General features: G+C 56.5%; 1 protein-coding gene across 2 annotated transcripts; it reads right to left on the bottom strand.

The window, feature by feature from the left end:
* Nucleotides 1-850: 850 nt before the first annotated feature.
* On the bottom strand, nucleotides 851-17,758 carry SSC4D (scavenger receptor cysteine rich family member with 4 domains). 2 transcript variants are annotated; one of them, XM_055136111.1, is made up of 12 exons: nucleotides 17,640-17,758; nucleotides 17,072-17,133; nucleotides 12,973-13,171; nucleotides 11,559-11,594; nucleotides 11,018-11,437; nucleotides 7,745-7,822; nucleotides 6,686-7,000; nucleotides 4,523-4,600; nucleotides 3,929-4,003; nucleotides 3,502-3,813; nucleotides 2,604-2,681; nucleotides 851-1,780 (listed from the first exon to the last, which is right to left on the bottom strand). In XM_055136111.1, exons 3-12 carry the CDS (start codon nucleotides 13,169-13,171, stop codon nucleotides 1,464-1,466), a joined length of 1,908 nt encoding a protein of 635 aa, XP_054992086.1. In that variant the 5' UTR covers nucleotides 17,072-17,133; nucleotides 17,640-17,758; the 3' UTR covers nucleotides 851-1,463. The 2 variants fall into 2 exon arrangements, with proteins under 2 accessions (XP_054992086.1, XP_054992087.1); XM_055136112.1 differs by lacking the exon at nucleotides 17,072-17,133 and having other exon boundaries at nucleotides 17,640-17,659.
* Between the last annotated feature and the right edge of the window lie 282 nt (nucleotides 17,759-18,040).

Genomic DNA, 18,040 nt, shown 5'->3' with positions numbered 1-18,040 from the left:
GTTTTTTTTTCTTTTTGGGTCACACCTGGCAATGCACAGGGCTTACTCCTGGCTCTGCACTCAGAAATTACTCCTGGCGGTGCTCTGGGGACGATATGGGTTGCTGGGAATTGAACCCAGGTCAGTTGTATGCAAGGCAAACGCCCTACCCACTGTGCTATTGCTCCAGTCCCGATCCTGTGTGGTTTTTGAGGATTGCACCCAAGATGTCTGTATGCAAGGCAAGCACTCTCCCCCTGGAGCATCTTTGGCCCCTGCTTTAGTCACTGTCACTGTCATCCCGTTGCTCATTGATTTGCTTAAGCGGGCACCAGTAACATCTCCATTTGAGACTTGTTGTTACTGTTTTTGGCATATCGAATACACCATGGGTAGCTTGCCAGGCTCTGCTGTGCGGGTGAGATACTCTCAGTAACTTGCCGGGCTCTCCGAGTTGGGCGGAGGAATCAAAGCCGGGTCGGCCGTGTGCAAGGTGAACGCCCTACCTGCTGTGCTATCGCTTCAGCCCCCCTGCTCCAGTGTGCTTTTTTCTTTTTTGGCTCTTTTTTTTTGGTCACACCCAGCGATGCCCAGGGGTTACTCCTGGCTCATGCACTCAAGAATTACTCCTGGCAGTCCTCAGGGGACCATATGGGATGCTGGGAATCGAACCCAGGTCGGGCGTGTGCAAGGCAAACACCCTACCCTCTGTGCTATTGCTCCAGCCCCTCCAGTATGCTCTTGAACCACCCTCCACACTGTTTCCCTCCGAGGGAACTGGCCAGGGGCTGCCCACTGCCACCCATAATACAGACACCCACACAGTGGCCTCAGTTCAAAGACGGGGGACACCGGATGGGGGATATTGCTTTATTGACTTGGCACCTATGAATGGGCAGGTATGGGCCCCCACGGTTCTTTGCTTTTGCAAATTGGTGGTTGTGTGGTGGAGGCAGCTTAGGTCCGAGATGCTGGTTCCAGCTGCCTGGAAGGGCCACTGTCCCTGCTCTGGTCCCGCTGGTCGCCTTGTCCAACCCAGCACCATCTGAGTCCAGGCTTTGTGGAGTAGGGCCAGGGCAACGATTCAGGGAAAAGCTGTGGACCCCTCTGCCTTCCCTCTTCTTGGGGATCCCAAGATAGGGGAGCAGGGGAAGGAGACAGGAAGCCCCGAAACTCCAGGCCCGAGGTACTACCACAGGAGCCCCACCAAAGAGGAGACTGGGGAGTCATTCCCTGTCCCCATTTTCTGTTTTGGCTGAGCAGAACATGGTGTTTTCACTGAACTGGGCCATAAAGGTGTATGACAGGTGGAGGTCACACATAGATGGGATGCAGCCAGGTTCCCATGCTGTCTGGGTAGGCTCTCCCCAGGCCAGGGTGTGAGGGGTGAACTTCAGGGGTCTTCCTGGAGGGCTTCCTGGAGGAAGAAGGGCAGGCCACAGTCTGCTCTCATAAGTGACGGTCTGCAGGACAGGTGGAGGGGGTCACGACCGCTGGCACAGGACTCCTGCATCCTCGCTGTGGTCACAGTTGTGAGCATCCCAGCGGATGTGAGAGCAGAGCAGGAGGGCACTCTCATCCCCTTGGCATTTGACATTGTCCAGGAGGATGGGGCCCCGACCGGGACCAAAGTGGGCCTCTCCAGGGGCAGCCAGGGCCTGGCCGCACCCCAGCTGGCGGCACAGGACCCCTGCGGCCCGCAGGTCCCACGCATCGTCACACACAGTGCCCCATCGCTGCCCGAGGAAGAGCTCCACACGCCCCTCACACCGGTGTGCTCCATTGGCCAGACGCAGGTGTCCTGTGGGGGACAGGTGAGGACTGACCCAGGGTGGCTCAGGCCAGGCCCCTTCAAAGCTGGGCCAGGAGAGGAGAAGGGAAGCAGGCAAAGGGCAGTGGTTTGGGATACAGAGGTGGCCTGGAAGCCAGTGGACACAGGCAGAGCAGCAAGATGAAAACAGGAGGGACAGCTGTCCAAACGCAGTTTTGAGGATGGGTGTCCACCAGCCTCTGGAAACGCTCTGGGCTGGGAGCCCTGGTCTGCTCGCACCTTAATCCTCAGCTTCCAATGGGCATCCCAGGACTCAGGACCACCCATTTTATGTGCTGGTGTCTCCCTGCCCACTGGACTCATGGGGTTAAAGAGTAAATTCATTTTTTTTGGTGGGAGGGGTGCACACCTGGTGATGCTCAGGGCTTACTCCTAGATTCCTGGGAATCTCCTGGCTCCTGGATTTACCTGGGACTGTGCAAGGCAAATGTTTGACCTTGTGAATAATTTTTCCTTCCGTTTTTTTAAAAAAAGGTTGCTCTTTTGGGTCTTACCCGGAGGTGCTCAGGACTTGCTCCTGGCTCTGAACTCAGGCATTACTGGGCCCGGGGTACCATTTGTGGTGACCAGCATCATACCACGTGCAAGGTAAGTGCTTTAACCTCTGTACTAGCTCTCCAGCTGGACACTCCATTCTTTCATTTTGTTTTTTGGGCTATACCCAGCAGTGATCAGGGATTACTCCTGTCTGGGGGCGGAACCTGGGTCTGCTGCAAGCAAGGCAAGAGAGCCCTACCTGCCTATCTCTCTCCAGCCCCCTGCCACTTCATTCTTTAAGGCTCTGGGCACCTACCATCCCTGGGCCGAGGAGTGGGAACGCGGGTGGTCTCAGAACCCTCCTGCTGAAATTGCAGTCCTAGCTCCTCCGGGCCTGGCAAGAACAAAGAAGGAGGTGGTTATTACCTCAGGAACACACTCTTGAGGCCAGCTGCCAGCTACCTGCCAGAGGTTAGTCTGATCTAGGAAAGGGCTTCCCAGGGATCCTGCTCCATAAGAAACGAAGGGGATGAGAGTCCTTTTTTCAGAGAGTCGCCCAAATCAGAACCTGTTGGAACCTAGCCCTTGGGGACACCAAATGTGGATCAATATTATCAATTCCCACACTAATCAATAAGCAGAGTCCTTTAAAAACGCATCCGTCTTTGCAAATACCCCTTTTCATCGATTCTTCCCAAATGGTCTGGTGCACGTTCCCCGAAAGCTTATCAGTTTGCTAAGGCTTTGCGGGGATTCAGCATCAGAAGCGCCGGGCCACGCCCTGCCCCGCGCGGTTTCTGCCGCAGAGCGCTCGGACTCCGCGGGCCCCGCCCACTCTCCCTGCAGATGAGCGGCCGGGGCGCGCAGCCGCAGAACAGTGCGGCAGGCCAGGCCCCGCCCCTCCCTGCGGAACGCGCGTCCTCTCCGCTCGTTCCCGCCGCAGTGCTGCAGAACCTTCAGGAGCGGGGTCCCGCCCACTGCTCTCCCGCCCTTCCGCCCCGCCCAAGCCGCAATGCGTGTCCTCCTGAGGCCCTGCCCAACACTCAGACCTGGCCACGCCCATATATCAGAGTACGCATGCGTGAGCCCCGCTCCGTGCTAGAGAGACCTCGCCCGCCCAGGTCGCCGTGTGCGCCTGCGCAAAGCTCCGCTCCGCTCCTTGCTCCAGCACTTCCGCCTTGCTGTTCCCACGTGGTCTCCGGCCGCCTCCTCACCTGAGCATAATGCGCCCGCGTCCTCGTGGTGGCCGCAGTTGTGCTGGCCCCAGCCCAGGTGGAAGCAGTCGCTCAGGCGGGCTTCCGTACCGGAGCAGCCCACGTTGTCCAGTAGCACCGGGCCGCGGCCGTAACCGAAGTGGCCTAGGCCCGTGGCGCCCAGGGCGGGCCCGCAGCCCGCCTCGCGGCAGGCCACGCGCGCGTCCGCGAAGTCCCAGTCATCGTCGCACACGGTGCCCCAGCCCCCGGCGTACAGCACCTCCACGCGGCCGCGGCACGGGCCCGGGCCGCCCACCAGCCGCAACCGCCCGCCTGCGGGGCGCACAGGCCCCCGGCCAGAGGGGCTGGGGTGGGGCCGCTGGCTCCCAGGTAGAGCCCCGACCCCACCCTCTCCCACCCCCCAGGAAACCCCAGCTTCACCACCTACTTTTCTTCCTCGAGGCCCACGGGGCTGTGGTGGACAAAGCAGTTTCCCTGGAAGGCAGGACAGCAATTCCTGTAGCTGCAGAAAAAGCATTTCCGGGATACGATGAGGCCTACAGCAGGACACATGGACACCCTCACTCCTCAATGATCCCCACCCGGGCTTCTCACACCCAGTCTTAGTCCCAGAGGTGTGTACTAGTCCTCAGGAAATTTGGCTGGCATGAACTGAATCCTAATCCCAGGTGTTACTTACTGTTAATTCCAAGATCCATGATAGTTCAGCCTTATTTCCAAGCGAATTCTAGTTCTAATTCCACCTCTTTCTCACCTTTTCCCCAGGCCTCCTAATTCCTAACCTCAGCTCCAGCCCAAAATACTTGGGAGCCCTGCAGAAAACTCTTCTATCCTCCCCTGCTGAACTTTTCAGGGCTTTGGATTTCATTCCTGCTCCATCTGCTCATCCCTTCTCTCACCCACTTTACCATCTGGCCGAAATCCCTGGCCTGCTAGGCAGGGCCTCCTCCTTCCTATGGATGCAAAACAACTTTCCAATCCAGCCCTGCCTACCCACCCTCTCTGCACCGTTGCTCCTTACCCTGTGGTTCTGTGTGCCAAGCCCAGTTCTCTCTGGTTGCAGAGGGTGGCAGTGCTGTGATGGTTGGGGGACCCAGGACTAGAGCAGAAGAGAAGAGAGGGATCAGAAGCCTTGAGTTGTTAGAGCAGTGGGGTGCAAGGAAAGGTCTCCCTAGACAAGATAAGAAATTTAACTTTCAGAGCTGGAGGGCCCAGAGCTAACTGGGGTCCCAGGAAGCCTGCTCCAGTTTGAAAGTGGCTGTGGTTCACATGCACATTCATTTCTCTCTGGTGTTCACACAACTGCAACACAAATTGCAATTTTGGAGATATGGAAGGTCTTGTGCCTCCTAGAGGAATCTATGCATAGGCCCAAGGGGTTTGCAGAGCTAGATATGTTATCCACGTCTTACAGGTGAAACATGCCTGGGACTGGAGAGATAGGACAGTGAGGAGGGCACTTGCCTTGCATGAGGCCAACCTGTCTTGATCCCCAACACCACGTATGGTCCCCTGAGCACTGACAGGTATGGCCCCCAAACCAATAACCATAACCAAACATGCCTGAGGCCGTGCAGCAAGATTAGCCAAGCTTAGCCAGGACTCGCCCTGTGACCATGGGGAAGACTGCCTCACTGAGTCTCAGTTTTCCCGTCTGTCAGCTGAGATTGATATTCGTGGTTTGCTGTAAGGCTGCAGGTCCAGACCTGCACTTTGTATCTTGCAGAATGGAGTCTCTCTATACAGTGCTTTCTTGGCCCTGCCACTGCTATGTGCTCAGGAGACCTCTCAGAATCGGAAACAGCCGTGTGTGTGTGTGTGTGTGTGTGTGTGTGTGTGTGTGTGTGTGTCTGTGTGTGTGTCTGTGTGTGTGTGTGAGAGACGCCAATGATTATAGCATCTAGACTGCAAAAAAAGTTGTGTGGGGTAATTCTGGGAACTTGGTAACCTGGGCTACAATAAAAGAATTTCTGGAGTCTCTCAAGCAATCTAGAGAACTATAACTACTGTGAAATCTTCATGAAGAATACTTGGAAATTATTGGGAAATTTAGAGGCATTCTTGGGATGTGACCAGATAATTTCAGAGTGATTGATGCAACACACTGCAGTATTCATAGCTGTATGTGGGCTACACAAAGAGGTCCGGGTTTCCTGAGGCTCCTCTAGAGCAGTACTGAAAAAAGTAAAACTCTTGGGCTGGGGTGATGGTTCAAAGGAGTAGAATATATGCTTTGCATGTTGGGGCTTTAGGTCTGATCCTTGGTCCCTTGATTCACCATGCACCATTGGATGCACTGAGCACTGAGTCTGGGGCACTTCCTTTCTTCCCAGCAGCACCCTCAGGCATGGCCCTCCCAAACCAAATTAAATACATCAATAAAAATAAATTTTGTTTTTTGGGAGTTTGGGAGGCCACATACGGCAGTGCTTAGGGGTTATTCCTGGCTCTGCATTCAGGGACCACTCCTGGTTTTCTCAGAGGACCATATGGAATGCAGAGAATGGAAGCCCTTTCTGGGCCCAGTAATTTGTCGTTTATAGTTAATGCAGTGACGGTGATGGAACCCAGGACTTCAGACATGCAAGTCCACTCTATCACTGAACCACATTCCTGTTCCCTAAAAGTAACTGGGGGGGGGTGTTCGCTGTACAATAGCCTGGGAAGCACGAAAGTACCCTATAAACCCTTTTGCCACCTCCTTCCCCCCTCTCCCCTCCACACCCCCCTTCAGGCAAGCCCCACCCTCACTCTGCCCCGCCCAACCAGGCCACACCCTCCCTCAGGCCACGCCCATCCCCTCCCACACCTCCCCAGACCCGCGGTCCCTTCGACTTCGAACAGGCTCCGCCTTGAATTCCAGACTCTCCCACCCATGGGCCCCGCCTCAAGCCCCTGCCCTCCCACACCCCGCCAACCCCTACTGCAGACCCCGCCCTCTAAAGGCCCCTTCTCCCTCAGGCCTCACCGTCCCCAGCCCCACCTGACGCCTCGTTAGCCGCTCCCCAGGCCCCGCCCTTCAAGGTCTAGTCTCACCACCTCGTCAGCCACGCCCTCCAACCACGCCCTCTAGGTGATCCGCCCCACCCAAGGCCCCGCCCTCCAAGGCTCCGCCCCACCGCCTTGCTAGTCACGCCCTCCAAAGCCCCTCCAAGGCCCGCCCCACCACGCCCCCGGGCCGCACCTGCGCACAACGCCCCTGCGTCCTCGTGGTGGCCGCAGTTGTGCACGCCCCAGCCCAGGCTCATGCAGGCTGCCAGGCGCGGCTCGCCGCCTTCACAGTGCACGTTGTCCAGCAAGATGTGCCCGGTGCCGTAGCCGAAGAAGGCGTTGGTGGTGGCTGCCAGTGCCGCCCCACAGCCCAGCTGGCGGCAGACGACAGCGGCGTCCGGCAGCCCCCAGTCGTCATCGCACACCGTGCCCCACACGCCGCCGTGCAGGATCTCCACGCGGCCCTGGCACGGGCCTGCGCCGCCCACCAGGCGCACGCTGCCCTCACCTGTGGGCCGGAGAGGCGGGCAGGGGCATCTCCCACACGGCTCTGCCTCCGCGCTGGGAGGTCTGGGCCTCTTTCTGCCCTTTGCCAGCCTTCCAGGAGGCTGTTAGTGCTCTTCACAGGCGCGGCTGTGCCACTTTCTCAAGGACTGCTGGGAAACCGTCTCACCTTGCCAGTTGCAGCAGCAGTTCTTCCTCCAGGAAGCCCTCCCTGATCTCTCATGGATGCCCCTCTTCTGTTGCTGGATTTTCTCCCCTTTTTATCTGCCCCTGTTTTTTTTTTTTTTTTCTTTTTGGGTCACACCCAGCAATACACAGGGTTTACTTCTGGCTCTGCACTCCGGAATTACTCCTGGCGGTGCTCAGGGGACCATATGGGATGCTGGGAATCGAACCCGGGTCGGGCGTGTGCAAGGCAAACACCCTCACTCCAGCCCCTATCTGCCCCTCTTATATGGGACTTTTCATTTTCTTGTACTGCATTATTAGCAGGATTTCTGGACCTTTGTGACTCACCCATGAGATGAAACCCAGCCCTTTCTTCTCTCCCTTTCTCCCGCAGACCCACTGCACAGTTTGCATTCATCCCACAGGAGTGAATGAATGAATCCCATTTCCCAGGTGAGGGGAGGGTGTGTGTATGTGTGGGGTGAGGGCAGTGGGCAGATTCACTGACTCTCTCATCAGATACTCAAGACTCACTGGGTCCCTCTCCTGAAACTCAGTCCCCGACTTTGCCCCTCCTTACCTTTCCCATTCTGGGGCGTCGTAGGGGGTCCTCTGCTGGTTAGCACTTTCCTTGTAGGGGGCTGCGTGGGTAGGAACTCTGGGAAGAGAGGGGGGAGCTTTAGGAATTTTTCTTTCGTTCTTGTTATTTTGGAGCCATACCTGGCAATGTTCAGGGATTACTCTTCACCCTGCACTCAGGAATTACTCCCTGTGGGGTGCTGGGGATCAAATCTGGATCAGCTACATGCAAGGTAAATGCCCTCCCTGCTGTATTATCACTCCAGTCCCAGGAAACTTTCTGCCTGTTGAGACACATGCCGATGGGACATGGGACATGGGCCTGTAACATCACCCAGAGGATCCCTGAGTCTTGAAGCACCACCAAAAGTTTTCTCCTTTGTTGGTGGTGGGGGCACCCAGGCGGTGCGCTGGAAGTTTGGGGTTACCATCGTGATTCTCGGCCAGTTGACTAGTGGTTCAGCACAGGACTTGAGGTGTGCTACTGCTCAGTTCCTGCAGTGTTGGGGGTGTCTGGCCACCCCGGCGGTGCTGGGGACCTCCAGGACTGCACCCAGTGATGCTTGGGGGACTGTGGGGTGTTGGGAGTTAAACCTGGGTCAGGAGTTATTTTATTATTTTTTATCTTTTTTTCTTTTTGGGTCACACCCAGCGATGCACAGGGGTTACTCCTGGTTCATGCACTCAGGAATTACTCCTGGCAGTGCTTGGGGAACCATATGGGATACTGGGAATCGAACCTGTGTTGGCTGTGTGCAAGACAAACACCCTACCTGCTGTGCTATCGCTCCAGTCCCTTGGAATTTATTTTAGCTCTTAGTTCTTTTCCTCTCTCTCTCTCTCTCTCTCTCTCATTTTGGGGGTCACACCCCATGATGCTCAGGGTTACTCCTAGCTCTGCACTCAGGAATCACTTCTGACGGTGCTCAGGGCACCATATGGGATGCTGGGGATCAAACCCGGGTCAGTCACATGCAAGGCAAATGCCTGACCTGCTGTATTATCTCTCTGGCCCCTAGCTCTTGGTACATCTAGTTCTTTTTTCATTTGGGAACACCAGGGGTGGTCAGGGCTTCTTGAGGCTCTTCTCTTGGGGTTTCTCGTGTTGGTGCTGGAGGAGACATACAGTGCCAGGGATCCAGCCTGGGGCCCCCTGTGTGCAAGGCATGAGCTCCAACCCACTGGCTTGTCACTCCAGCCCTCTTCCAGATCTTTTTTGGTGTGTTTCTTGGTCCACACCCGGTGGTGCTCAGGACTTAGTCCTGGCTCTGTGTTCAGGGGTCACTCCTATGCTTGCAGGCTCGGGGGACCATATGAAGTGCTGGGAACTGAACCCAGGTAGGTCTTATGCAAGGCAAGTGCCCTTCTCACTGACTGTACTATTGCTTCGGCGCCCACTTTTAGGTTTTTTTTTTTTGTTTTTTTTTTTTTGCTTTTTGGGTCACACCTAGCGATGCTCAGGGGTTACTCCGGGGACCATATGGGATGCTGGGAATCAAACCCGGGTTGGCTGCGTACAAAGCTAACTCTCTACCTGCTGTGCTATTGCTCCAGCCCCACACTTTTATTTTTTTTTTATTTTTTTTTTTTTTTGGTTTTTGGGTCACACCTGGCGATGCACAGGGGTTACTCCTGGCTCTGCACTCAGGAATTACTCCTGGCGGTGCTCAGGGGACCATATGGGATGCTGGGATTTGAACCCGGGTCGGCTGCGTGCAAGGCAAATGCCCTACCCGCTATGCTATCACTCCAGCCCCAACAGCCCCACACTTTTAGTTCTTAAAGCAATATTACATCACTTAAAGAGGGTGTTGAGAATGCAAAGTGTCAGACCTGCCCAGCCCTCCCAACTCAAATTCTCAGGGGGAGGAGTGGAGCAGTAGGACCTTGGGGAAGGTGCTTGTCTTGCACCCAGGTTCAGTCACCAGCACTCTCTATCGTCCCCTGGGCCTGTCAAAAGTGATCCCTGAGGGGGCCAGAGTGATAGTCCAGTGCCTAGCATGTGGCCAACCCAGGCTCAATCCCCGGCATCCCATATTGTCCCCCAAACACTGCCAGGAGTAATTCCTGAGTGCAGAGTCAGGAGCAACCCCTTGAGCATCGCTGGGTGTGACCCAGAAAGCAATAAATAAATAAGTAAATAAATAAAAGAGTGATCCCTGAGTGCAGAATGACGAGTAAACCCTGAGCACCTTCAGGTATGGCTCAAACACTGTCACTGTCATCCCATTGCTCATCGATTTGCTCGAGCGGGCACCAGTAACGTCTCCATCGTGAGACTTCTTGTTACTGTTTTTGGCATATCGAATACGTCATGGGTAGCTTCCCAGGCTCTGCTGTGTGGGCGAGATATCTTGGTAGCTTGCTGGGCTGTCCGAGAGGGGTGGAGGAATCGAACTTTGGTCGGCCGTGTGCAAGGGGAACACCCTACCTGCTGTGCTATCTCTCCAGCCCGGCTCAAACATCTTTTTTTGTTTTGTTTTGTTTTTGGACCACACCTGGAAATACTCAGGGTTTACTCCTTGCTCTGCACTCAGGGATCACTCCTGGTGGTGCTCAGGGGACCAGGGGACCACATGGGATTCTGGGGGTCCAACCTGGGTCAGCTCTGTGCAAAGCAAATGCCTTATCTTCTGTACTACGGCTCCGGCAACCCCAAACAGTCAAATTTTAAGATAAGGGGGCACAATCTCTCTTTTTCCACTCCAACTGTTGTGGGCTATATACACCCTGATATTTTTATTGTGTTTTTGGGTCACACCTGGCAATGTTCAGGGCTTACTCCTGCCTCTGACCTCAGCAGTGCTCCCGGGACCATATGGGATGCTGGGAATTGAACCTGGGTCAGCCGAATGCAAGGCAAACGCCCTCCCCACTGTACTATCATACCACTCCCCACTCTGATTGTTGATTTCGCTCCATTCATTCATTCAGATCATCTGTCCTTAGGACCCAGCCAACCCAGGTTCAATCCCAGCCACTGCATATGGTCCCCCGAGCACTGCCAGGAGTGACCCCTGAGCACCACTGAGCGTGAGCCGACCACCTCCTCCCAAACGAAAAATCACCTGGCTTATCCAGTCTGGCCCCCAGCGGAAGCAGTCATGCTGCATTCTGGGGGGAATGAGCTCATGCCCTGAGTCAGAGCACCCCAGGGACCCGTGACAGCCGGGGTGTGGCCCGTCACTCCCCGTTCCACACAGGGCAGCTCCGGCTAGCTCTGTGGGCCACCACCGCCTCCCCGCCGGACAGCCCCGGCGTGTCTGCCGCTCACCGTCGCACAGGACAGCCACGTCCTCGTAGTGGAAGCAGTTGTGGACGCCCCAGCCCCGGCTGCCGCACTCACTCAGCGCCGCCTCCTGCCCCCGGCACTCCACGTTGTCCAGCAGGATGGGGCCTCGGCCCTGGCCAAAGGTGAGGGGCCTGGGCACAGGCAGGGCCAGGCCGCAGCCTAGCTGCCGGCACACCACGTTGGCATCTACCACGTCCCAGTCATCGTCGCAGACGCTGCCCCAGGAGCCGCCGTGCAGGACCTCTAGCCGCCCCCGGCAGCGGCTGGGCCCCCCCACCAGCCTCAGCTCCGGGGCGAGGGCCGAGCTGGCACGAAGGGCCTCTCTGGGCCTACCGGATGTCCACCCTGCCAGGAAGCCATGAGCCTTGGGGTTGACCCCCTCTGCACCTTCGGTCTCCCTTTCTGTAAAACAGGGAGATGGGCTTCATTGCCTGGGGGGTGTCCAGCTGGGGCGGGGGGCATGGTTGCTGCCTGAGGCCAGCTGGCCAGGCAGCCGGGGGGAAGGAGGAGGGGTGGCACTCACCTGGGAAGGGCAGCGGGGTGGGCTGGAGGGCACTGGCTGGAATAGAGAACAGTGGCCCCTTGGCGCCCTCCCTGGTGCCTGTCCCCCCCATCCAGAATGCAGATCCTCCAGGCCCCCCCAATTCGCCCCCACCCGCCTGTCGCTCTCTGCTTCCCCAGAACCCCCTCTCTGCTTTTCACTGGCCCCACTGCCCTCTTTGTGCCCTTCCGTACAGCGCCCCACGCGACCTTCCAGAACTCCAGGCCTGCTCCCTCGACCCCCACTGCCCGGTTCCTCAGGGGCACCCCCTTTCCTGTAGGAGGCCCAGCCCCAGATTTCTCTGCAAAACCCTTGTGTTTTCCGGCCAGTCCCACCACATGCACTTCATGCTCGCCCATCTGGCCGTCCTGGTCCGTGGGGAACCCCTGTCCCAGAGGCCACGACCCTTCAGACCATTCCAGGCCCAGCTGGGAGCCCCCTCACCTAGAGGGGGGTTTTGCCAGGCTGAGCTCTATGTCCCCAGGGACCAGGGCGATAGTGCAGTGGGGCGGGCGCTTGCCTAGCACGCAGCTGACCCTGGTTCAGTCCCGGCACCCCAGAGGGTCCCCACTGAGCACCGCCAGGAGTGATTCCTGAGCCCTGCCGGGTGTGGCCCAAGTCTGTTACTCTCTGCGCGTGCTCACTTGCTCCACCTCCCATGCTACATTGGTTTGGGGGGTACATCCTGGTCTCCCCCCAGGACAGGTGGAGATGAGCCTCAGTTCGGCTCGTGCTTCGGCTCCCTTGCTCACTGGGACGCCGGATGAGAGGATTTGGGGGACCCACGAGGTGCAGTTCAGGCCATGAGATGGTCAGCAGGCAAAAAGCAGAGCTGATCTGTCACCTAGAGAGCCACCCTCTTCATGCTGGAGTCTGGGCAGGACACAAGGTGCCAAGAGAGTCCCTCACTTGGGCCCCGAGTTCTCAGACATTCTTTCCCTCGCTTAGTCCTCATGGATGAATGCACCCAATTTACAGGTGAAAACACTGAGGCTCTTGCATTTGTTTCTGGGTCACACCTGGCTGCTCCTGGCTGAGGACTGGGGTCACCGCAGGGGTGCTTGAGGACTGTGTAGGCGCCAAGCCCAGGGTTCCGGGAGGTATTCAGCCCATCAAGCTGTCTCTGCAGCCTCTTCTGTAACTCAGGCCATGGGATTCTGCCAGCTCTACCAGCTGCTGTCCCAAGCACTGGGGATGAGCTGGCCCCCAGCTCTCCTTCCCTAGCTCACTGCACTGGGCTCTGTGCTCTCCACCCACCCATACTCGGCCCCTGGGCAGATGTCCGGGCTTGGAGAAGAGGTGGGAAGCCGAACCATGTCCAAGCCTTCATATCATAGGTGAGAAAAACGAAGGGGAGGAAGGGACTGGGGTGGCAGGAAGGGGGTGTAGAGCTCACCCAGAGGCAAGAGGAGGAGGAAGGACAGGGCTGGGGGCCGGGCAGGCGGGGCTGCACCCCCGTCTCCTGGCCTCCACCCTCTGCTCTTCTCCTCTGCCCGCAGACCCACTGGCATCTCTGTTCCCGAGGGCGCCCCGCTGGCGGGTGACCTTGCAGATGGCCCCGTCACAGGGCTGTGGAGCAGCGACAGCTGGAACATCTGGAATGGAAGAGCTGAGTTACTTCCTCTGGAGACACTGCCCCCAGAGGCTGTTGCTCTGGGTGGAGGCAGCCTGGAGCAGCTGTGTGTGTGTGTGTGTGTGTGTGTGTGTGTGTGTGTGTGTGTGTGTGTGTGTGTATGTGTTGGGGGGATTGGGGGGGATGGTGGGGGATGGAGACTAAATGATTGTTTGGCCCCAAACCAGGCCAGGCCAAGAGTGTTGAGCTGTTCCCTCCACTGGATGCCTGAACACACCTGATTTTATTTATTTATTTTGCCTTTTGGGTCACACCTGGTGATGCTCAGGGGTTACTCCTGGCCCTGCACTCAGGAATCACTCCTGGTGGTGCTTTGGGGACCATATGGGATGCGGGGATTGAATCTGGGTTGGCCGCGTGCAAGGCAAATGCCTTCCCCACTGTGATATTGCTCTGGCCTCCTGATTTGATCGTTGCTATTATTGTTATTATTATTACTATTATTATTTGGTTTGGGGTTACACCTGGCAGTGCTCAAGGACTACTCCTAGTGTGGTGCCCAGGGGTTACTCCCTGTGGGGACCTTATGCTGGGGACTGAACCTGGGGTTCCTACAGGCAAGTTACTCACTCTAGCCTTCTGAGCTATCCCCCTGACCCCAAGAACCCACATGATTTTGTGGGGAGACAGAACAGCTGTTCTTTCAGGGGAAGTGGGCTTCTCCCCAACAATGCTTTGGAGCCCAGAGCCCAATCCCGGGGATACTCAGCGCAGCGACGCTGAGTGTGACGGTTCCCTGGTTGGGCCTGGCCGTGCAGGAGGCTTATGGTGGGGGGAATTGAACTTGCGGCCTGGTGTGTGCAAGGTACGAGCTTGAAGCCTCCGAGCTATCTCCTCAACACCAGTGTTATTTTCATTCGCATTGATATGCAAATATCATCATGTTTTTCTTTCATTTGATTTTGGGGGCCACATCTGGCAATGCTCAGGGGTTACTCCTGGCTCTGCACTCAGGCATCACTCCTGGCGAAACTAGGGAGACCATATAGGGAGCCAGGGATCGAACCTGAGTTGGCCTCGTGCGAAGCCAGCTCCTTCCCACTGTGCTATCCCCCCGGCTTCTCTGTGGGGATTTTTGGGTTTGTTTTGGGTCATTCCTGACCTCGGGTGCTCAGGTTCTTACCTAGACCTCCCATGTACAAAGCATGCACACTGGCCTTTTGAACTATATCCCTGGCCCTGAAATAAATACATGGAATTAATTCAAGAGCTGGGGATTTAACTCAATTATAACACATGACCCTATGCATAAGGATGTGGGTTCGAGCCCCAGAACCAAAAATATATTAATTTAGAGGCTGGGGTACTATCACAGAACAGAGGGTGCTTGCCTTGTTGGCAGCTGACTTGGGTTCAATCCCTGGCACTTCGAATAGTCCCCCAAGTCCTCCAGTAATGATCCGTGAACACAGAGCCAGAAGTATGCCCCGAGCATGACCAGGTGTGGCCCCCAAACCAAAAGAAAGCCAAAATATCAATGTAGGGGGCTGAAGAGCTAAGGCAGAGGTTAAGGTGCTCGACTTGAACCTGTCCGGCTTCTGTTTGACCTCCCACGTATGGACTCCTGAGCAGTTCCGGGAGAGTCCTTAGATGCAGAGACAGGTGTAATGCCTGAGCACCTCTGGGTGTGGCTCCCAAACAAAAAAAATAATTTTTTTTTTTTTGCTTTTTGGGTTACACCTGGCGATGCATAGGGCTTACTCCTGGCTCTGCACTCAGGAATTACTCCTGGCGGTGCTCAGGGGACCATATGAGATGCTGGGAATCGAACCTGGGTTGGCTGCGTGCAAGGCAAATGCCCTACCCACTGTGCTATCGCTCCAGCCCCAAAACAATTAAATTCTTTGACAGAAGAGATAATACTGTGGGTAAGACACTTGCCTTGTACAGAGCTGACCCAGGTTCCATTCTGGATACCCCATATGGTCCCTTGAGCCCCGCTAAGCACTGAGCCAGGAGTAAGCCCTGAGCACAGCCAGGTGTGGCTCCCAAATAATACAAAAAATAATTCACAACAGAGGAGTTAAAGGAAAAACCAAGACAACATTTGAATCCTGAATGTAGAGCCCCATAAACATTCACAACACATGATCAGCACCAGAGAAGCTCCCCTTGACTCTTGAACCACTCTTGGATTGATTTTGGAGTTTTGTTTATTTGGTTTTGGCCACACCTGGTGGTGGTCAGGGCTGACTACTGGCTCTGTGCTCAGGAATTACTTTTGGTGCTGCTTAGCGGACTATGTGGGATACCAGGGATGGAACTGGAACAGCCATGTGCAAAGCAAGTGCCCCATCTGCTGTACTATAGCTCAGGCCCCAGATTTTGGATGTTTTAGTTTAGTTTTATTTTGTTTTGGGGTCACACCCAGCGGTGTTCAGAACCTACTCCTGGCTGTGCGCTCATGGATCACTCCTGGCGGGCTCAGGGAATCATTTGGGCTGCCAAGGATCGAACCAGGGTCAGCTGTGTGCAAGGCAAGTCCTCCCTGCTCCAGTTTGCAATTTTTTTTTGCTTAGTTTTTGGTTTGGGGGAACACAGCTGGTGATCACTGGTGTTATTTCTAGCTCATTCCTGGGATCACTTCTGGCGGTGTTCGAGGGATCATGAGGTCCTGGGGATAAAACCCAGGGTCCCTGCCTGCAGAATCTGCGCTCAGCCCTCCCAGCCACCTCCCTGGCCTTGGCCCACCAAAGGAATCTACCACTGAGGGCGTGGACGAGAGATTGGGTAGCTGGAGAGAGGGTGGTTGGTTGCGGATGAATGAGGTACCCTCCCATCAGGGACCCTGCCCCCATCTCCCTGGCTCTGCCTCCGCCCTGGCAGGTGGACAGTCCGGCCAGGGAGAGGGTGAAAACCTATCTAGCCGTGGGCACCGGCTTCTCAATGCCTCATTCATGGGTTCCTGGACGGCCCCCAGTGGAATAATCAGCTTTTGTCCTCGCTCTGGCTGGCCTGGGGACAGCTGGGAGATGGGAGCTGAGGAGGGGACCCCCGGGCCAGCCCCTGCTGTGTGAGTGTGGAGACACGGCTTCCGAGGCCCACAGGTCCTGCCCCCACAAGTGCACCTCAACTTTGTTCCCACCAGAAGGTGGGGGAAGGACCCTGATCTGGACCCAGCACTCTATTTTATATTTTGTTTTGGGGTCACACCTGGCAGTGCTCAGGGCTCAACTCTTGGCTCTGTACTCCTGGCAGGGCTCAGGGGACCATATGGGGTGCCGGGGATTGAACCTGGGTTGGCTGCGTGCAATCAAGTGCTTTACCCACTGTACTATCGCTCCAATCCCTGGACCCAACACTCTTATTATTATTATTATTTTGCTTTTTGGGTCACACCTGGCGATGCACAGGGGTTACTCCTGGCTCTGCACTCAGGAATTACCCCTGGAGGTGCTCGGGGGACCATATGGGATGCTGGGAATTGAACCCAGGTCAGCCGCGTGCAAGGCAAACGCCCTCCCTGCTGTGCTATTGCTCCAGGCCCTGGACCCAACACTCTTTTTTTTTTTTTTGGACCCAACACTCTTAATGGGCCTCCCAAAGCCTCCCAGGCCTCCCCAACTCCCCCAGCCTCCCCCTGCTTCCCCCTTCCTCATCCAGCCTCCCCCAGTCTCCTCCAGCCTCTCCCTGCCTCCCCCAGCCTCCCCCAGCCTCCCCCAGCCCTCCCCTAGCCTCCCCCAGCCTTCCTCTGCCTCCTCCTACCCACTCCAGCTGCAACTGCCAAGAGACTCCTGCAAACCCGCTTCCTTCCCAGCCCTCCCTGAGCCCTCAGGCTCCCTCTCTGCCACAAGTGTGAGCTGAGCTGCCTTTGTCCCCCTGCCTGCAGGAAGCCCCCACGTACCCCAGCCGGGGAACTCACCTTGCTAAGCCAGGACCGACCTCATCTGTCCGCGGGCTGTTCGACTCTGCTAACACTTGGTGCTAGGTTCAAAGAGCTGAAGTTTAGAGACGCCTCAGCCAGCACCTGCCCAGGGGCAGCTTTGGGTGTTGTCACCGTCTCCCCCTCTTGACCACGGGCCCTCCGGGAGGAGAGCGGGTCTTGTTTATTGGTAGGGCCTGGCACAGGCTGTGGATCGATGCAGGAAGTGTTGGTTGCATGACTGTACGAGGGTGACTGGGATCCAGAGGGAAGCAGGCAGAAAGAAGGGCCTGAGAGATGACCGAGGAGGAGGGCATATGGGGCCTTACACACGCACGCACACACCGCCTGGGCGCGCGAGCACGCTCCCGGCAAAGGTAAGACTATAGAGCCTGGAGGAGAGTGCTGGGTTCTGTCTGGCCATTGTTCTAGTCAATTCAAGGTCAAGTAACTTTTTTCTCACACACACCCCTGCAGTTTAGAAGGAAAGAACCCCCCAACCCCAACCTGTGCACACACACGCACGCGCACACGCGCGCACACACACAGAGTGGAGATCAACACAAACCTTCCTCTTTCCGAAGCAGGAAGCCGAGCTGAGTGCAGGTCCCGTCCATGAGCCCAGCTGTCCTCACGGGCCTCCGGTGCAGAGAGCGGCCGCCTCCCCGAGCAGGTGGCCGGGCTCTGGGGCAGCCCGGAGAAGGGGCTTCCATGCAGAGGAGGAGCTTCCACCCCAGACTCAGGTTTCAGAAAGGCTCAGTTAGTCCCCACCCCTCCGTGGGGCAGCCAAGCACCCCTGATGGTCTGGCCTGCGACACTTCAGACGCAAATAATTGGCTTTGTCTTGACTTTCATCACCAGGCTACCTTCACAGAGCCATTTGGCAAAGGGGGGGGGCGGGGGGGAGGGGGGCTTGCTATGCGGTCCAGAGTATCTGTTGTGGTATTATTTTTGTTTTGTTTGGGGGGG

Source organism: Sorex araneus, chromosome 4 (assembly GCF_027595985.1).
Source record: "Sorex araneus isolate mSorAra2 chromosome 4, mSorAra2.pri, whole genome shotgun sequence".
NCBI lineage: Eukaryota > Metazoa > Chordata > Mammalia > Eulipotyphla > Soricidae > Sorex > Sorex araneus.
This window is presented reverse-complemented; position numbering and strand designations above follow the sequence as displayed.